The sequence below is a fragment of the Haliaeetus leucocephalus genome, unplaced genomic scaffold, assembly GCF_000737465.1.
Source record: "Haliaeetus leucocephalus isolate CR32 unplaced genomic scaffold, Haliaeetus_leucocephalus-4.0 Scaffold696, whole genome shotgun sequence".
Taxonomy (NCBI): domain Eukaryota; kingdom Metazoa; phylum Chordata; class Aves; order Accipitriformes; family Accipitridae; genus Haliaeetus; species Haliaeetus leucocephalus.
The window spans coordinates 1,227,984-1,243,466 of NW_010973132.1; the positions used below are offsets into that span (position 1 = coordinate 1,227,984).

Genomic DNA, 15,483 nt, shown 5'->3' on the forward strand with positions numbered 1-15,483 from the left:
CAGAGCAAACATGAAATTCCTATGGGAACTGCAAAATTTGTCATATATTGCAGTAGTATTATTATTATGAGAAGTTTTGTAGCTCTTCCCATTAAAAGTGGCTAAAAAGCTAGCATACCTCACACTAAATAGAAAAAAAAATAGGGTTTTGCTTTGTGGGTTGATCTGGTTTGAATATTTTGACTGTTACATGCTCATTCTATTTTAGTTCTATACCTACTGCTTCATTATACATGCAGTCTTGAGATATGTGCATGCTAGATTCTCTAGGAAAGCATAAAACAGCCATTTAATGTTTATTTTAGTTCTGTACTGCTTGTAAAATGGTTTGAACAAGCCACAGTCAATATATTTATAAAGACAAGTTAACACTGATTTCTGGAGAGTTCGATTCTTTGTAGCAGTTCCTCACAGCCAGAAGGGCACCTTAGAGCTGCCCTGCACCACAGGCAACACTGGATTTTGCAGCACCTGGCTTGCAAGTTCCATGAGAAGGGTTGTAAGACCAGTAGGGAGGCTTTATGCAGCAGGAGTGTAATTTTCATGGTACTGTTGTCAATGTCTCTCTTCCCATCATCCTCCAGCCCATTCATCTTCTGGGATATTTTATTTTCCCATCAGCAGCTCAACACTCTTTTCTGAATCCCCCAGCTTTGTGTCTCATCCTTTGGCCTGCTCCATCTCCCAAATCTCCCTGGCTGCTGGGCAGGGGAAGGGGCAGGTGCATGGTAAGGAGAAGGGGCAGGATCGGGCCAGACGACCAGGCTGAGGACTTCAGTGAATAATGCTGAGGGTGTAGGGAAGTTAAGTGATGTCTGCTGCCACCCTACAGACTCTTATCTCCTCCCTCAATGGCAGCACCAAGAGCAGAACATTATACAAGTGGGGCAGGGACCAGTGGCTGAGGCTGCACTTGTTCTAGAAACAGGCAGTCCTTCTGTCCACTGGCTATACTCTGCCCACCATCACCAGCTGCCAGTTTTGCTTAGGACTAAGAGCACATAGAATTTCTTTGTCCTCACATACCCTCCCTTTATTCCTATTTTTTCTTTTATCTCATTCCCAGGAACTACAGGCAGAAGTGAATGCCCACAAACAGCAAGTCCAGCGGGTCCTGGATAAAGGAAAGACAATGGTTGTAGGCCAGCACCCATCAGCTCAGAAAATAAGTGAGAAATGCCAGGAGCTTGTGACTGCCTGGCAGGGCTTGGAGAAGGCCTGTGAGGAAAGGATGAAGCAGCTGCAGCACTCAGTTGGCTTCCAGGAGGTACAAATTACAGCAAAGTGCTTACACAGTAGCTTCTTCAGACAAACAAGAAGACCAAAGTTTTAAAGTGAATAACAAAACAGCTTTGCTAGGACTGGTATTCACTTCAGTTGCTTGAGGCCAGACTCATGGGAATAGAGGGCTGGGTCGCATAGCTGAATGCAGCCCCCAGTCTAGACCTGCTGCTCTAGAGGTTTGCCTTAGACTCTGTACCCATCCCTTATGGTTGCGTGCAGAACATGCATTTCTCCTAGTAGTAGCTCCTTTCTCAATACCTTTATACAGCCTCAGGCTTTGACCTACTGGTCCTTCATACTGGAGAATTATAATAAGGAAAACAGTCAAGAAGGGATCTCTTGTGCCATCCAATCCTTAACCGTTCCAGGCAACAATGTTTCAGGCAACAAAATGGTACTGAGAAACTGATAACACTCTTTCACTCTCAGAGTGAGTTAGGACTTTTGACCCTATTATTTTCAACAGGAAACTGGACCTTTATGTTTAGCCTGTTTAAATAAAAATATTGCATGCAAATATTTATCTCGATAACCCAAATTTTCTGTCATCAGTGGGTCATGTAGGAGTGCAGTTATTCAGATAACACATGCAGTTTTGTAGACATAAACAGCATTTGCACAGAGTTCACGGGCCCACCTAAAGTATGTTCCCTGGAGAATTTGATCATCTGGTTCTCATTTCCTCCATCTATAAAAATAGCTGTCCATACTATAGGCTTTATGAAGCCTGATTCTTATAGGTGATTTGAACTCAGGAAGGGGAAGGAGAAATACCACACTGATATTATACAGTTAGCCTCTACCCTGAGTGAATAAGGTAAAGGAAGAGTCAAGTAAGGATAGTGATGTGAAGAAAGAAAAGTGAGACAACCTGAAACTTACTGCCAGAGCTTTGAAGCCTGGAGAATACCTTAGTTATCCTGCACTGAAGTCTTCTATCTGTGGCGTCCTTCACCTTTGTATGATTTGACAGAACAGTGTGGAATAGTAGTTCTTGGGATAAAATATTCTTTATTTGTTATTTATTAAAACATTGCAGTACATCTTACAGTGCACCCCCCATTTAGAATTTATTAGGTCAAAAAAATAACATGAGTGTTTTGAAAATTGAGGTAGAAACTAATTTGCTTTCCCTTTAACTGATAGTTTTTAATGAACACTTCAGACCTGGAGGCTTGGATTGCAGAAAAACATCCACTTGTGACAAGCAAGGACTATGGTAAGGATGAAGATGGAACACTGAAACTCCTCAAGAAACATAAGGTATTTCTCTGCTTAAATTCTGTACGCTGGCCTGATCTTCTTGTTTGTCTGCAGTTGTAAAATTTTCTATCTCATTGGTACTTAAGTGTCCAAGATATTTCACATTGATGTATGTCTACATGTGAATGGACTGATAGAAGAGATCAATGCAGCTTAGTAATATGGTTGGAAAAAAATGTAGTTTGAGGAAAAATGAGAATGGTGAATATTCTCATCTTATTTTTCTGAGGCCAAAACTGACTATGATCTGATATCTGCTTTTCAGTGTCAACAAATACATGCAGAAGCCTTTTTTTTTTTTTTTCCTAAAATAAAAAATACAGATAGAGTATGATTCCAGGAATACTTTTCTCTGCTTAATAATGTATCAGGAATTTCTAATTGCCTTTACTCACCTAATTTGTTTGAATTTATGTACACTTTTTTTCCAAAAAATGTTGCTAGAAAACGATCTAAAATTGATGAAGTCTTGGAATCGTCACATGCTTCCAGAAATTTTTCTCCTCTTCTAATTTCTCAATGATTACACCATAGGCTGGTGTAAAAGTTCAAACAGAGGATATCTTGGACAAATGGCTCTCAATCCTCTTTTCTCTGCCAGGCACTGGAGCATGAGATTGCAATTTACCAAAATTTGATGAAAGAACTGAGTCAAAGTGCCCAAACTCTTCCTGTTGTGGGCTCCATCCAGTATGTTGAGGTTGATGCACCAAAGGAACGAGTAAATTCAAGACTCCAGGAGTTGCAGGAACTAGCAGCAGCAAGGTATAAACTAGAACTGCCCCTTGGATCCTATGTTTGATTCAAAGCCCACTGATGTCGATAAAGGATATCTCCCAGTGCCTCACTGGAATTTAGATCATATCCATCATCTCCTCTTTTTTCAATCATATGTAGGAAATTGCTTGCTTCTTTCTATATTAGAATTCTGTGCACCTATGAGCTTTTCATTATTGCTAAGCAAGAACTCTACATTTTATTCAGGGAGTTTTACTACATATTAAGGATTTGAAGCCCACAAATTTACCCTTCATCATCCTCCCTTAAGGGCACTTGAGATGCCGGATTCTGACTTGTCTTTGTGGTATTTGGAATCTGCTATCAAAAGGAAAAAAATGGTTTTAAAAGATTTCCTTAGCATTGCTTGAAAATTACTTAATTAATTACATAGCAGAGGGGAGAAATTACAGTTACACTTGTCTTTATGCCCAGTGGCTGTGCTAGTATAGGAAGGGTTTTATTCTTGAATGAGTGATTTACTTCTCATCTCAATTCCTTTCTGTTATTGTTACATTAAGATGTTTACAACAGGACAGTTTGCTTGTACACAGAGTTTTGAAACACTTCTGGTTTGTTGTCAGGAAGGAACAAACGTCTGAATACTTTAGGTTTTTCCTCCACAAAAATTTCACTCAGAAAAGGAATGGGGCTCTGCAAACAGAATAACAAATAAATGAGTCTGAATACTAGAATAATTAAGCCTAGAGGAAATGCTGATATTTTACCTTCTGTTTCTATTCTTGTTTACAATTAAAAAAGTAAAAGCATCAATAGAAAATCCTGTGAATGAAAAGTTCAGGAAAAGAAATAGTCAGTCTAGAAACATCAAAACATTTGTGTGTGTTGAACACAGAAATGTTTTGTGTTCATTCATGCTTAATGTTAACCTGGGTCTCATGGTGCCTTATTGGTGCTCTGGTTTGTACCTCTGATCTGCATTCTCCTTGGTGGGCTGGACTCTCTCAGCAGGCTACATCCCTTGTGATGAGCATTTGTGATTAAACAGGGAAGCCAGGTTCATCTTTCCTGAAATGTTTGCACAATGGCCAGACAGTGTTAGCAGACGGAAACTTGATATTTTCTTTACTGTGGAAGGTCTGCAACATGTCAGGCTGTATTATAAGATACTCTAGACAATCAGAAATACGCAGCAGGTTGCAGCAATTTTGCTGAACAGGCAATATGACCAGAATAGCATAAAATGGCTTTCATAGCGTCTGCCTTCCTGATGCACCATCCTCAGTTAGAAAGATTTCTTTTTCATTTTCATAAGTACTACAATTATCTTTAGAAAGACAGATCAGGACAGATCTGGAAAAAAAAATGAAGGGTATTCTCATGAGAAGAAAAAAAAACCAGACCACAAAAAAACCCCACAAACCAGGGAGAGAGCTCAGCTAGGCACAGTGTTCTTCTGGGAAACTCAGCCAATGAGTCTGACCTGGCCAACAGCTGTCATCCTACAAACATAATTCCCAATCTTGAGAAATAAAGTCAGTTCTTTCATTAAAGAGAATTAGTCTTGATGGTGAGAGGTTTGGGGCATTAATACAAAGAAAGTTACTGATTGCCCTCCTCTTATATTCCCTTGGTCTAATTGTATTATCTTGTCTCCTTCCCCCAACAGAGGGAAGAAGCTGGATGAGACTCTTGTCTTACATGAGTTTCTACGAGAATATGAAGATCTGCAAGACTGGATCACTCAGCAGAAACAAACAGCCAGCTCTGAAGACTATGGAAATGATTATGAACATATCTTGGTGAGTTTTTTGAGTAACAGGTCAATAAAACTTTATGTAGTGAGACTGTAAACAGATTCTAAGGTTGTCCTTGAAAACTTATAAGACAGAGTAAAAAGTAAGTATAAATAACTGGTAGACGGGAAGAGAAAAGGGTGAAGATTGGGTGGGAAGCATTGACTTGTTGTGACAGGCAGGCAGCATTGCCATGGGGGCTGAGCTGCGTGAAACAACTGCATGCCAGAATGTCTACACATTCAGAGAGCAACTCCTTTCTATTTTTTAATAACCAGATATTTCAGTGTGGTGCCCATTAAGGATTTTTTTCATCATAAATGCTGGTGTACAGACATCTACAGCTATACCTCTTCACATGGCACAGAAACTGATCTAATGTCAGCCTGTTAGAAATCAATAGCCATTCAGAATGCTCATTTTTGTAATTTATTTCAAAATATCTTGTGTCCTAAATCTTAAAATCAGACTATATTATCCAGCTATAGTACTGAATACACATTTGCATTCATGAAGTGCAAACGTATCATTTAATAATTTAAATTCATTGTATATTGAATTGTTGTTTTTATCCCTGGTAATAATGTTTCTGCCTCCCATCTGCATCACAAACCTTGTGTTTTGCTAATAGTTTGTAGGTCCTCATGGTCTTTGGGGGTAAAATCCGGTCATTCTCTGCATTTTCTCCATCTCCAAATATGATCAGTTTATTACCCGTCTTTTGGCTGTGCTCTGATAGCTGAGCAGGTATGTTTGTGAAAAGAGAGCACTCAAAATGCCTTTTTTGTTATTGTTGTTTTTCCTTCAAAAGCAACTTTGTGCCAAATATGACATGTTCCGACACCAGTTGGAAGCAGGTGGGAAAAGAGTCGTGGCTTGCCAGCAGCTGGCAGACAACTTGCTGAACTGTGGGCATTCTGAGTCCCGGGAAATTCGACAGAAGCAGAAAGAGCTAAGGTAGGAGACTTGTGTTATCTCTCTAATGCTTTGTCCTTTCACTTCACTCTCAAGGACGAGGAAGTGAGAAGGAATTAGAAAAGGATAAGGCATGTCCTCCCAATTCTCTAATTGCAAAATATGCGGTTTGCTCACTGATACAGAGCTGCTGCCATGCCTCATTTGAAAACAGATTACTATAAGGCAGACATTATCTGCTTGCTGATTTGGCTTCTTGTAAATTGCATGAGAGGTGCTTTACAAGTAAGAGGTGAGTAAATTTCCTTTGCTCTTTGAAACAGGATCACCTAACTGAAAGGCTAGGAGTTTAGTTGCTTCTTTATTGCTTCTGATATTTGAATTTGAATCCCATGACTGATCTGCAGAACAACATTAAGATGTTCTGAGCTTTTTATGTCTGGCATTGGTCCAAACTGGCCCAAAAGAGAAGCATGAAGGAATAGTAGAGTCTGATTCAGTCCTCCAAGTCCTGTATATAAAACCTGAAAAGCATATTGGAGAGGGGCACCCTTATATAGGACCATCTATTTAAGTGCCTGGAGCACAGAGGAGGACATGAACAGAGTAGGGTGAGACACATGCTGCCCCTCAGAGAATCACTCCAGCAGAATTTAACGGCAGGAATTAAAAACAAAGTAAGAGGAGGTCTTCAGACTGTTAATCTTCTTTACTCCTAGATTAAATGTTTTACATGGTTCTTTTCCCCATCCTCCCTTGCAGGAACTCCTGGGAGGAGCTGTTGGAAATCACCAGATTACGAGGTGAGCGGCTGAGAGATGCTGAGGAGATTCACAAGTGTTACCAAGATCTGACAGATGCTCTAGCCCATATTAAGGTAAAAAATAAGGGGAAAGTCTCACGCAATACAAACTTCATTTCAGCTTAATTTGTGGAGTATTCTTATGATTCTCAGTGTGCTTGCTGCTGACTTAAAAAAAAAATCTCAGTAAGAAACATGTATGATTACTCAAAGTGTTAAAAAAAAATAAACTCATGGGTAATCCTTAGATGCCTGACTGGTCACCTTATGAGAACCATTGGTGAAACCAGGTGCACCTAGAGTTGCTGATCTGTGGGAGAAGCTGAGAAGACCAGGGCTGCATATAGTAATTTTGTTTGCAGTCATCAGCCATAAGAAACCGTTTACTGCCTCACTGTGGTGGTTCTGTGTACACCATTGTAGCTGTATGTGCTGAAGAAAGAACTGTCTTGTGAAAAAGGCATTTGTCTGGATTACAGTGATTGTTAGCCTGGAAGGCTGTCAGGCAATCACGTGACCTGATGTGAAAAGTTGGGCCAAAAATCTTTTCCTCTCATTTCAGTGCCCTGTACTGGCAATAATTTCAAACAGTCCCAGTGTGAAAACTGGGGGGAAAAGTCCCAATGAAAATCTTCAGCCTTCTGTTTTATCTGAGCATCCTGAAGAATTTCACAGAGAAACAACATCCTTGCTGTAATGAGAGGTGTGGTTTCCCTAATGCAGATGTGCACAGGAGGCAGTGATCCAACAGAGCTTCCACTGTTTGCAAGGCAGCAGGGCTTTGTTAGGTTATGTGCAGTAGATTTTCTACTTGCTTGTGCTGGCAGAAGCTGCCCTATTCAACTATGTTATTCCTGTTTTTCTTTCCCTGTGGTGAATGGAAAGTCAAATTCATAATATTTCACCATATACCAGCTGGGGCTTTCAGAACCTGGTGTATATTTAACTTCAATGATGAACTAGTTAATTCTGTGGCAGGGACAAGGGATAGTTCAGAAACACTTCACAGACCAGCTGTTGGTTTATCCCCATGCTAAGTTTGGTCTAGGCAATCAGTACACACTTCTAGCATCACATCTTGTTAATAAGCTTCACTACTGAGTGGGACAGCAATTCAGTGATCTTGCCTATCCCTTACTGTGTAACCTGGTCAGATGTCTATCAGGGAAAGCCATTTCTTATAGGAACAGAGTACTACAAGATCTTGCTTAAGTCACCAACTCCAGTGCCATCATAGCATAGACAACTACAACATGCAACTTCTTTTACAGCACCTTACCTAGATGCATTGTTGGTACCCCAAACCAGCCTGTGAATCTGTAACAGAAATGCACTTCCCCAATGGTTAGAAATGTTCTGCTAATTTTCACCTAAATTGACCTGGAGCAAGTTTCTAATCATTTTAGTCTAGCAACAGTGGTGTCCTCCAGCTGAAGCACCTTTTCTTTTTGCTTGCTGTGTTCTCAGTGCATGTCTATGTAACAACTAAATCCCCTCAGAACCTTTGCTGAGCTAAATAAATGTTAAGTCTCCTTTTATGCGATGGTCTCTCCGTTTCTCTCATCTTTACAGTAATTTTTCCTGAGCATGTGTAACTAAATTTTTATCTAAAGCTGGTTCACATATAGACCACCTGTATCCCAAAGAATGGCCTAAAACTGTTGGTTGTTAATGCTACTTTAACAATTCACTATGTCACTGCAGTAGCTATTCAAGATTGATTCCCAGCACAAAGCCTGCAAGCCTTTCTCCTGTATTGTCTGATCAAAGAAAGACTTGAAGCTTCATCTCTCACAGTCTGGTTGGATAGCTTAATCACCAAGATACTTAGAAGTGAGTTACTAGGAAAGATGTACTAGGACAGATTTTTCTGGCTTCTTTTTACCTGTCATAGTTGAGTAACCCAGGATGTCCTAACTGTGCAGTATGAGTTGCACTACACAAAATGACTAAAGTAGGCTTGTAATGTGTTTTACTTGGACGTAGAAAGCAGCAAAGCTTTTTCTGATTTCTTCCTTCCAGGAGAAGTCCAAAAGTATTCCAGATGATGTTGCTAAGGACATGAGAGGTGTACAAACTCAGCTCCGGAACCATGTGGCCCTGGAGCATGAGCTTTCTGGGAATGAGCAGCAGGTAATGAAAGTAATTTGTGGTCTTTAATGTGTAGCCAAAATTCAAGTTTCCGAGACAATCATACTAATAATTTAGTGTTGTGAACAAAATTATTACAGGCTCTCTGTGAGGGCCTGGAAATCTCTAATAATCTTCCTTAGTCTTCTGCTTTTTCAATATGTTCAAGGTTTGATGGCAGTGATAAAGTAGGTAATTTAAAACCTTACAAAAAAGGGACATATTATAACAAGCACTGACTATTGAAGTGATTCACAGGGATATTTTTGATCACTGTTTTTGAAAAGTATGATTATGCCAGGCTTTATAATGTGCTTACTGTCTTCTTCAAAGTGTTCCAGGTGATTACAAGGAAAAATCCAGAATCCATTCTATGTGCAGAGAAACTGAATATTCATTGAACATAAAATGCAGTAATTGACTATAGAGGAATACAGAAGGAAGGATGGGGCAGCAGTCTGGAATTTTCAACAAGTTGAGAGGGGTAGGAATTGGACTGTGAGAAAGAAGGTTAGGGCTCATTATACAAACTTGTGAAAAGTTTCAGGTCATGAGAACAGCTTCCTTGTATATAGGAGATTTGCTTGGCTTCAACTAGACCAATAAAATTAGTATGAGTTTTCTCTTCATCCCTTCGTTTAGTACATGTGATGGTATAGTTAACACAGCTTGTGCTATCTTGAGATTACTGAAGTAGTTATCCCAGTATTATTTATCAGTGGCCTCGTGTCTTGGCCTTGTGGCAGATAACACTAGAATTGATCCTACCAGCTGCTTATTACTTTTAAAGGCAAAAGAGTATGAGATATGCGTGAAGATAATGTAGTCACAGTTAATCTATATGATCACTGAGGAAAACAAGGTATGGTTAGCTATTATTTGCATTACTCATGTAATAAATGATATAATAAAAGGAGAAACGAAATCTGCCTGCGTATTTGAAAAATCACTGTTGTGATGAGCCTTAGGAAACACTGGGTGTCACTGTTATTCCATAGAACTGAAATTAGGGACGCTTTCGTTTAGCCTGAGAAAAGTTAGGTCAGAAAATGTTGCTTGAATTGTAGTTTCATGTACAATTAACATAGCCCTTATCATAACTTTTCTGATATTAGCTGTATCTCTATGACTCTCTCTTTCCTACCCTATTCTTTTGTCTGTGTATAGCTGCAGGAGCTGATCCACTCTGCAGATCGTGTGCTGACACATTGCTCAAAGAAGCAGGTAGAAGACCTGAAAGCAAAGCAGCAGGCAATAGTGACCAACTGGAAGGCCCTGAAGTCTAAAGTGGAACTGCGCAAGAAACTTCTGGAACGAGCATACAAGCTTTACCAGTTTCAGGCACATGTAAGCACTTCTGCCTTCTGTCCATTGGTACACAGGGGAAAGGTGCCTTCGGTGTGTGTGAATCACAGGTGTACTTCCAAGCTGCAAAGGTTCATGTAAAAGGCTGCAGGCACTATCCGTGTTACTAATCAAGTATTGAAGTGCTTGTAGCTATTTAGAAAGGTGTTAGAGGATCATGATATTTTACCTTCTGTAGGAAGGAAAGCTTGTATCCACCTGTGTATGGGATAGATAGTTGTCAAAAAAGGTCATCATTTCTCAAGAGTAGCAGTAGTCTTTTCAAAGACACTGCAATTCCCACTGAGTAAAAGTGATAAAAATAGATGTTAGACTCCCATTTATAATGGCTAAACTTTGTTCTCTTTCTCTCAGGGCATGCAATAACCCTCAGTTAACTTACTTCATGGTATGTGTCAAATACAACTCACTGGTCTTCGCAGTAACCTCTCAAGCTGCTTAAACAGTGACATGTGTATATCAGCATAATATCATCTGCAAGGCACAGTACCTTTGTCTCTGAAGAACTCAGTAGGTCACTGAGCTATGGTTTGCCACCGAATACTTTGCGAATGTCAGTGAGGGCACTTGAGCTATACCACTGCAAATTAGTAGATTATTGCTGCAAGTACTGCAGTAGCAGGTACTAAACCAGCAAGGGTGCCCCCTTTTATCATGAAGGAAGTTGCTAATGTAGATTTCTAGAATACCTTTACATTCTTTGTATTCCTGAACTGTTCCAGATGTAACCTCAGTGTCAATTAAAGATACCTCTGGTAGTTCACATTCTGTTTCCATGTTTGCTGGGGAGCAGAGAATATCCAGGGTATGCTCACCTGGAAAAAACCTTCCCACAAGTTTGTCTTAAGATTATAAGCTAGGATCAAGACCGCAATAGAGTGTACATGATGCATTTGTGTTAGCATGAGAGGTTTCTGCACATTAGGCTAATCCACTTTGAGCGTCAAACCAGCATTACTTGTCATATTGCATCAAAAAATGTACTGTACAGTTAGAGATAAAGGATGCTTATGGCACTTTGTTTTTTTGTGGGTTTGGTTGGTTTGGTTTTTAACTGTTAAGAATCCATTATCTTGTGTAGAATTGTTGATAGGGAAATAAAATGAATTAGAATATGACTGAAGAAAAATTAAAGTGGCTCTACTGATGTAGGTGAAAGATCATTTGTCCACTGTCTTTCTGACAATATCTAGGAATGATAGTAAGAACAAGGCAAACTCCTTCTAGTATGTATTCTAGTAACAGATATTAGATTCTTCAAGTCTTCAGTCTCAGGGCATCTTCATCAGGAGATGGATCTGATGGATTTATCCATTAAAACATAGTCACTCAGAGTTCACTTTGTTATTGATTTGTTTCATAACTTATGTAATAAATTTAGTTATTGACTTCAGATAGAAAATGTCCTGTTGGTGGGGAAGATTTTTTCTTTTTATTGCTGGAACCATAAAAAATACCTTTGGCTTTAATTTTGTCTGAAATCTGTGATGCATCCTGTGATCTGAATGGCAAATCTAGAGCCCATTTCTTACTCTGGTACTGTGTCCTTTCATCTGCATTGGTTAGTTTACAAGCAGTGAACACCTTAAAAATATATAAATCTGTCAGTGCTTAATAGAGGGTTCACAGTAATTAAGGTGCTTTTAACATCATAAAACAAATGACAAAGCCAGGTGACTGTATTCTCAGTGACGTGCCTAGATGGGATTATGCTTCAGGCATCTCCCTGTCTCTTTGATATCAGTCCACTGGCAAGAAGTATTCCTGATCCTCTCAATTTTCACTTCCTTTCCTGACAATAATTCATGAAGAAGTGAAGAGCTGGTTCTGCAAATTCAGTAAGCCAGTCTTTCTGCCCAGATCGGACAAGGCGGGGTTATACAGCCATGCCTAATGACTGTAAGAATCTCAGTAGCTCTAGGGTAGGTTAGAGCAGCTTTGCTGCAGAACATCCCCCAAACTGCTGAGTGCAAAGAGGCAACTTTTCTCCCTTTCTTCTGTCAGCCATGCCAAGAGGTTCACAAACTTAATGTTAGTCTCAGCTGTTCAGTGTACTTTTTTCATTACTATTGTTCATATGCAGTCCATGGGGCTTTTTCATTATGAAATTGTACATAGATTAAGAAGGGAAACAAAAACAAATCAGCCTTTCCATGAAATGAGACTGCAGCACAATCATCTAGTGTATCTCCTTGCATCCCATCAAGTACAATTTTAGTCTGATTAAATAGCAGAGCTGGCCCTGACTGACAACACACAGTAACAGCAGAGGGCTCCAAATCTTCCAAGAAACTCGGTCAAGGAAGAGAAATTTAGATGTAGGCTCAAAAGTATTTCTGAATGATCTGAGGTTCTTGTTCTGAAGTTTGTGCTAGGATCTGCATGGTCTCTGTCAGGCTCTGCTTAGGAGTTTCCTGCAGACTGATGCCTGGTCTATCCTTAAATGTTGCTGGCAGTGGCAGCCCAATAACCTCTTATTGGCTTTTGACTTGTTCCATTGCATTAAATATCCTGAGATTTATGGATTTTTTCCTAATGCTTAGCTTAAAATCTCAGGGAGTCTTAGACATTTGCAGTGCCAAGTGCAATGTCAGTGTCTACAGTGACTTCCAGCTGTGTGTGAATTAGTTCTGCAAATCGAAATTACGCCACAGTCCTTTTAAAGAGTCATTTAGTAGCTGTGTTCACTGGCTTTAAGAAAAGAGTATCTTGGCTTTAAAGCCTAAACTCTTAGGACCCCAAATTGGCCAATTTCAATTTTGTGGTGCTTTTCTGAAAATATTTTTTCCTGGCTGGATGGTTCACAAGCCAGCTTTAAGCTGTACAAAATTTTGATGATATGGATAAAAATCCAGGGGTAAAATAGAATGGGAAAGAAGTTATTTCCATTACATTCTTCCGTTCAGTGGAAAAGCCAGCAACCATTCATAAGAGAAAATTTTTAGTTCTCTGCAGTAAAAGGGCATTTTTCTTTAGCACTTACTATACATAACAGTCTTTTTACACTTAAAAACTAAAGGGCCATTTACCACCTCAGAATTGAATCAACTAATCCAAACACAATTGAACTATAGCAAAAGTTAATCATCCCATATAATCCCCAGTACAGTCCCATGCAGTCCTATTTTTTACCAACTGACACATAAAAGCAAAACACCTATTACAGATTCAAATGAGATGCCTAAAGTGGAGTGGTGAAGGTGCAGAATCAAATGCAAAAAAGACATACAGAAAATGTCAACTTATTTTTACTTGCACAAGTTTCTTCCATAACAGTCAGAAAATAATTCTTGGAGATTTGTTTTAGAATTTTCTTGCTCATAATTGCCTCAACTGAATGCTTCAGAAATTTTAAGATATTATAAACATGTTTATTGGTTCATCAGATTTTAAAAATAAACTAGCATTATATCCTTGCTCCTTTCAGAATTGTGTTTCTGTGCCAATCTCAGTCATAGAGTTCCACAAATCAAGAGCTGAATCTGCATACCTGATATGCTTAAGCAATTTTTTCTGACCTGTGATTTAACTTTTTCCACCTCTATTAGAGTGCATTTGTTTTTCACCTGAAAATTCTCACTGTCATTTTAGAATATGTGTACAACATAAGTTTTGAATAGACTTGTATTAGCCAAAGCTAAGTCACAGAAAAGTAGAGTGATATAGTTTCATCCTCTGTGAAGGAATAACACCAGAAAACACTTAAGGAACGATGGACTAAAAGGCAGTTAAATGATATCATGTTGTTATTGATGTGATATGACACAGTTTGATTATGATTATGATATTACAAAACATGTATGATTTAACAGAGTATGTAGAAATTCCTGCAGTCATGTTATCCACCCTTGTTAAAATTCATAGAAGTACTCTAAGCCCTAATGAAATTTTTTCTTTTTTATCTGTGATTTTATTACCTATTATTCATTTAAAGTTGAACAGTCAGCCTATGATTTTCCTGCCTGATAACCCAAGCTTGAGCTCTAACCTCAACTTTCACATTTTCTTGGGTTCCAGGTGTGGGACTATTTCTTATGGACAGCAGAAATAATAAGGGAAATGAGAGCCAAGGAGACTATTCGGGACATATCTACTAGCAGCCTGAGACTTACTCAGCATCAACAGCTACTGGCAGAGATTGAAGCACGAGAAGAGAAATATAGTCATGTTGTACAGCTAGGACAGTCACTCTTGCAAGATGAGGAAATAGGATCAAAAGAGGTAACTGAAACTCATTCGAGTTGTCACATGCATTCAGCTGCCTAACACCATTGTAACTATCATTCTATACTATATTGGGCTGTAAGCATACAAATGCCTGTGTACACTCACCCATTATCCATATGCATGACCTACATTTGCCTCAGTGTGTGACCTAGTTTGGGCACAAAAATATCTGTTCCATTTCTTACTTCAGCAGTAGATGAGTGCTGGCATCTCCCGAGGGCCCACTGCAGCAAGATGGGGCTTATTCAAGAAGTTCACTATGTTCTGAGCAATGGAGATAATTCTACCCACTTCCCAAACTGTTTTTTCACACAAGTACTATGCTTCAAGTTACAGTACTGTATCCACACCAGACCAGGCTGGACAAAAACCTGTCAACCAAAGCACTCAAACATATGAGAGAGTTTAAAGATGAATCGAAACATTTTCTGTAGTAATGAATTAAGCTGGTATATTTAACTCCTGGAAATGAAAGATGGAAATCAAAATGTCAGTTTACTCAAGACAAATAGCTTCTAAAATTCTCACAGCATTATTTCTTTTCCAGTACCTACTAGTTTACTTCTCCCTGACAATTCATTAACATGTTTCTGAATACCTTCAGAAAACTGCAGAGTTCATGCAAATTATTCTCCTGTCTGACCAAGCTATTTCCTGAAAATTTGTTGAATATTGCAATGTATTACTATAGTAACTAGAAATCTTCCTGACTGTAGAGTCCTTTGCCTGTAGAAAAATGTAGGAAAAAATCATTTATAGAAGGCCTGTGGGTGTACAAAGTTTGGAAGCAGATATTACATGAAGTCTAACATTGAGGCATGTATTCACTGATTAGGAGAATACGCTATGTTAATAACTTATTAAGCATCTGTCCTATCCCAATTTGAAGTGCTATAATTACACTTTTATGACTAAAGATAATGGAGAATTAGGATTTGGTTCTAGAAGGTACACTTGAGAAAC

The 15,483-nt window shown here is 39.0% G+C and overlaps 1 protein-coding gene across 1 annotated transcript in view; it reads left to right on the top strand.

Annotated features, from left to right (window-relative positions):
• Positions 1-15,483, top strand: part of SPTBN5 (spectrin, beta, non-erythrocytic 5) — a 99,780-nt gene that overhangs the window by 26,553 nt on the left and 57,744 nt on the right. Inside the window, exons 24-32 of the mRNA XM_010580055.1 lie at positions 1,067-1,267; positions 2,431-2,547; positions 3,149-3,312; positions 4,955-5,087; positions 5,893-6,038; positions 6,759-6,873; positions 8,821-8,931; positions 10,096-10,275; positions 14,311-14,514. Of these exons, the coding sequence (XP_010578357.1) occupies positions 1,067-1,267; positions 2,431-2,547; positions 3,149-3,312; positions 4,955-5,087; positions 5,893-6,038; positions 6,759-6,873; positions 8,821-8,931; positions 10,096-10,275; positions 14,311-14,514 (1,371 nt within the window). The remainder of the gene's footprint in view (positions 1-1,066; positions 1,268-2,430; positions 2,548-3,148; positions 3,313-4,954; positions 5,088-5,892; positions 6,039-6,758; positions 6,874-8,820; positions 8,932-10,095; positions 10,276-14,310; positions 14,515-15,483) is intronic.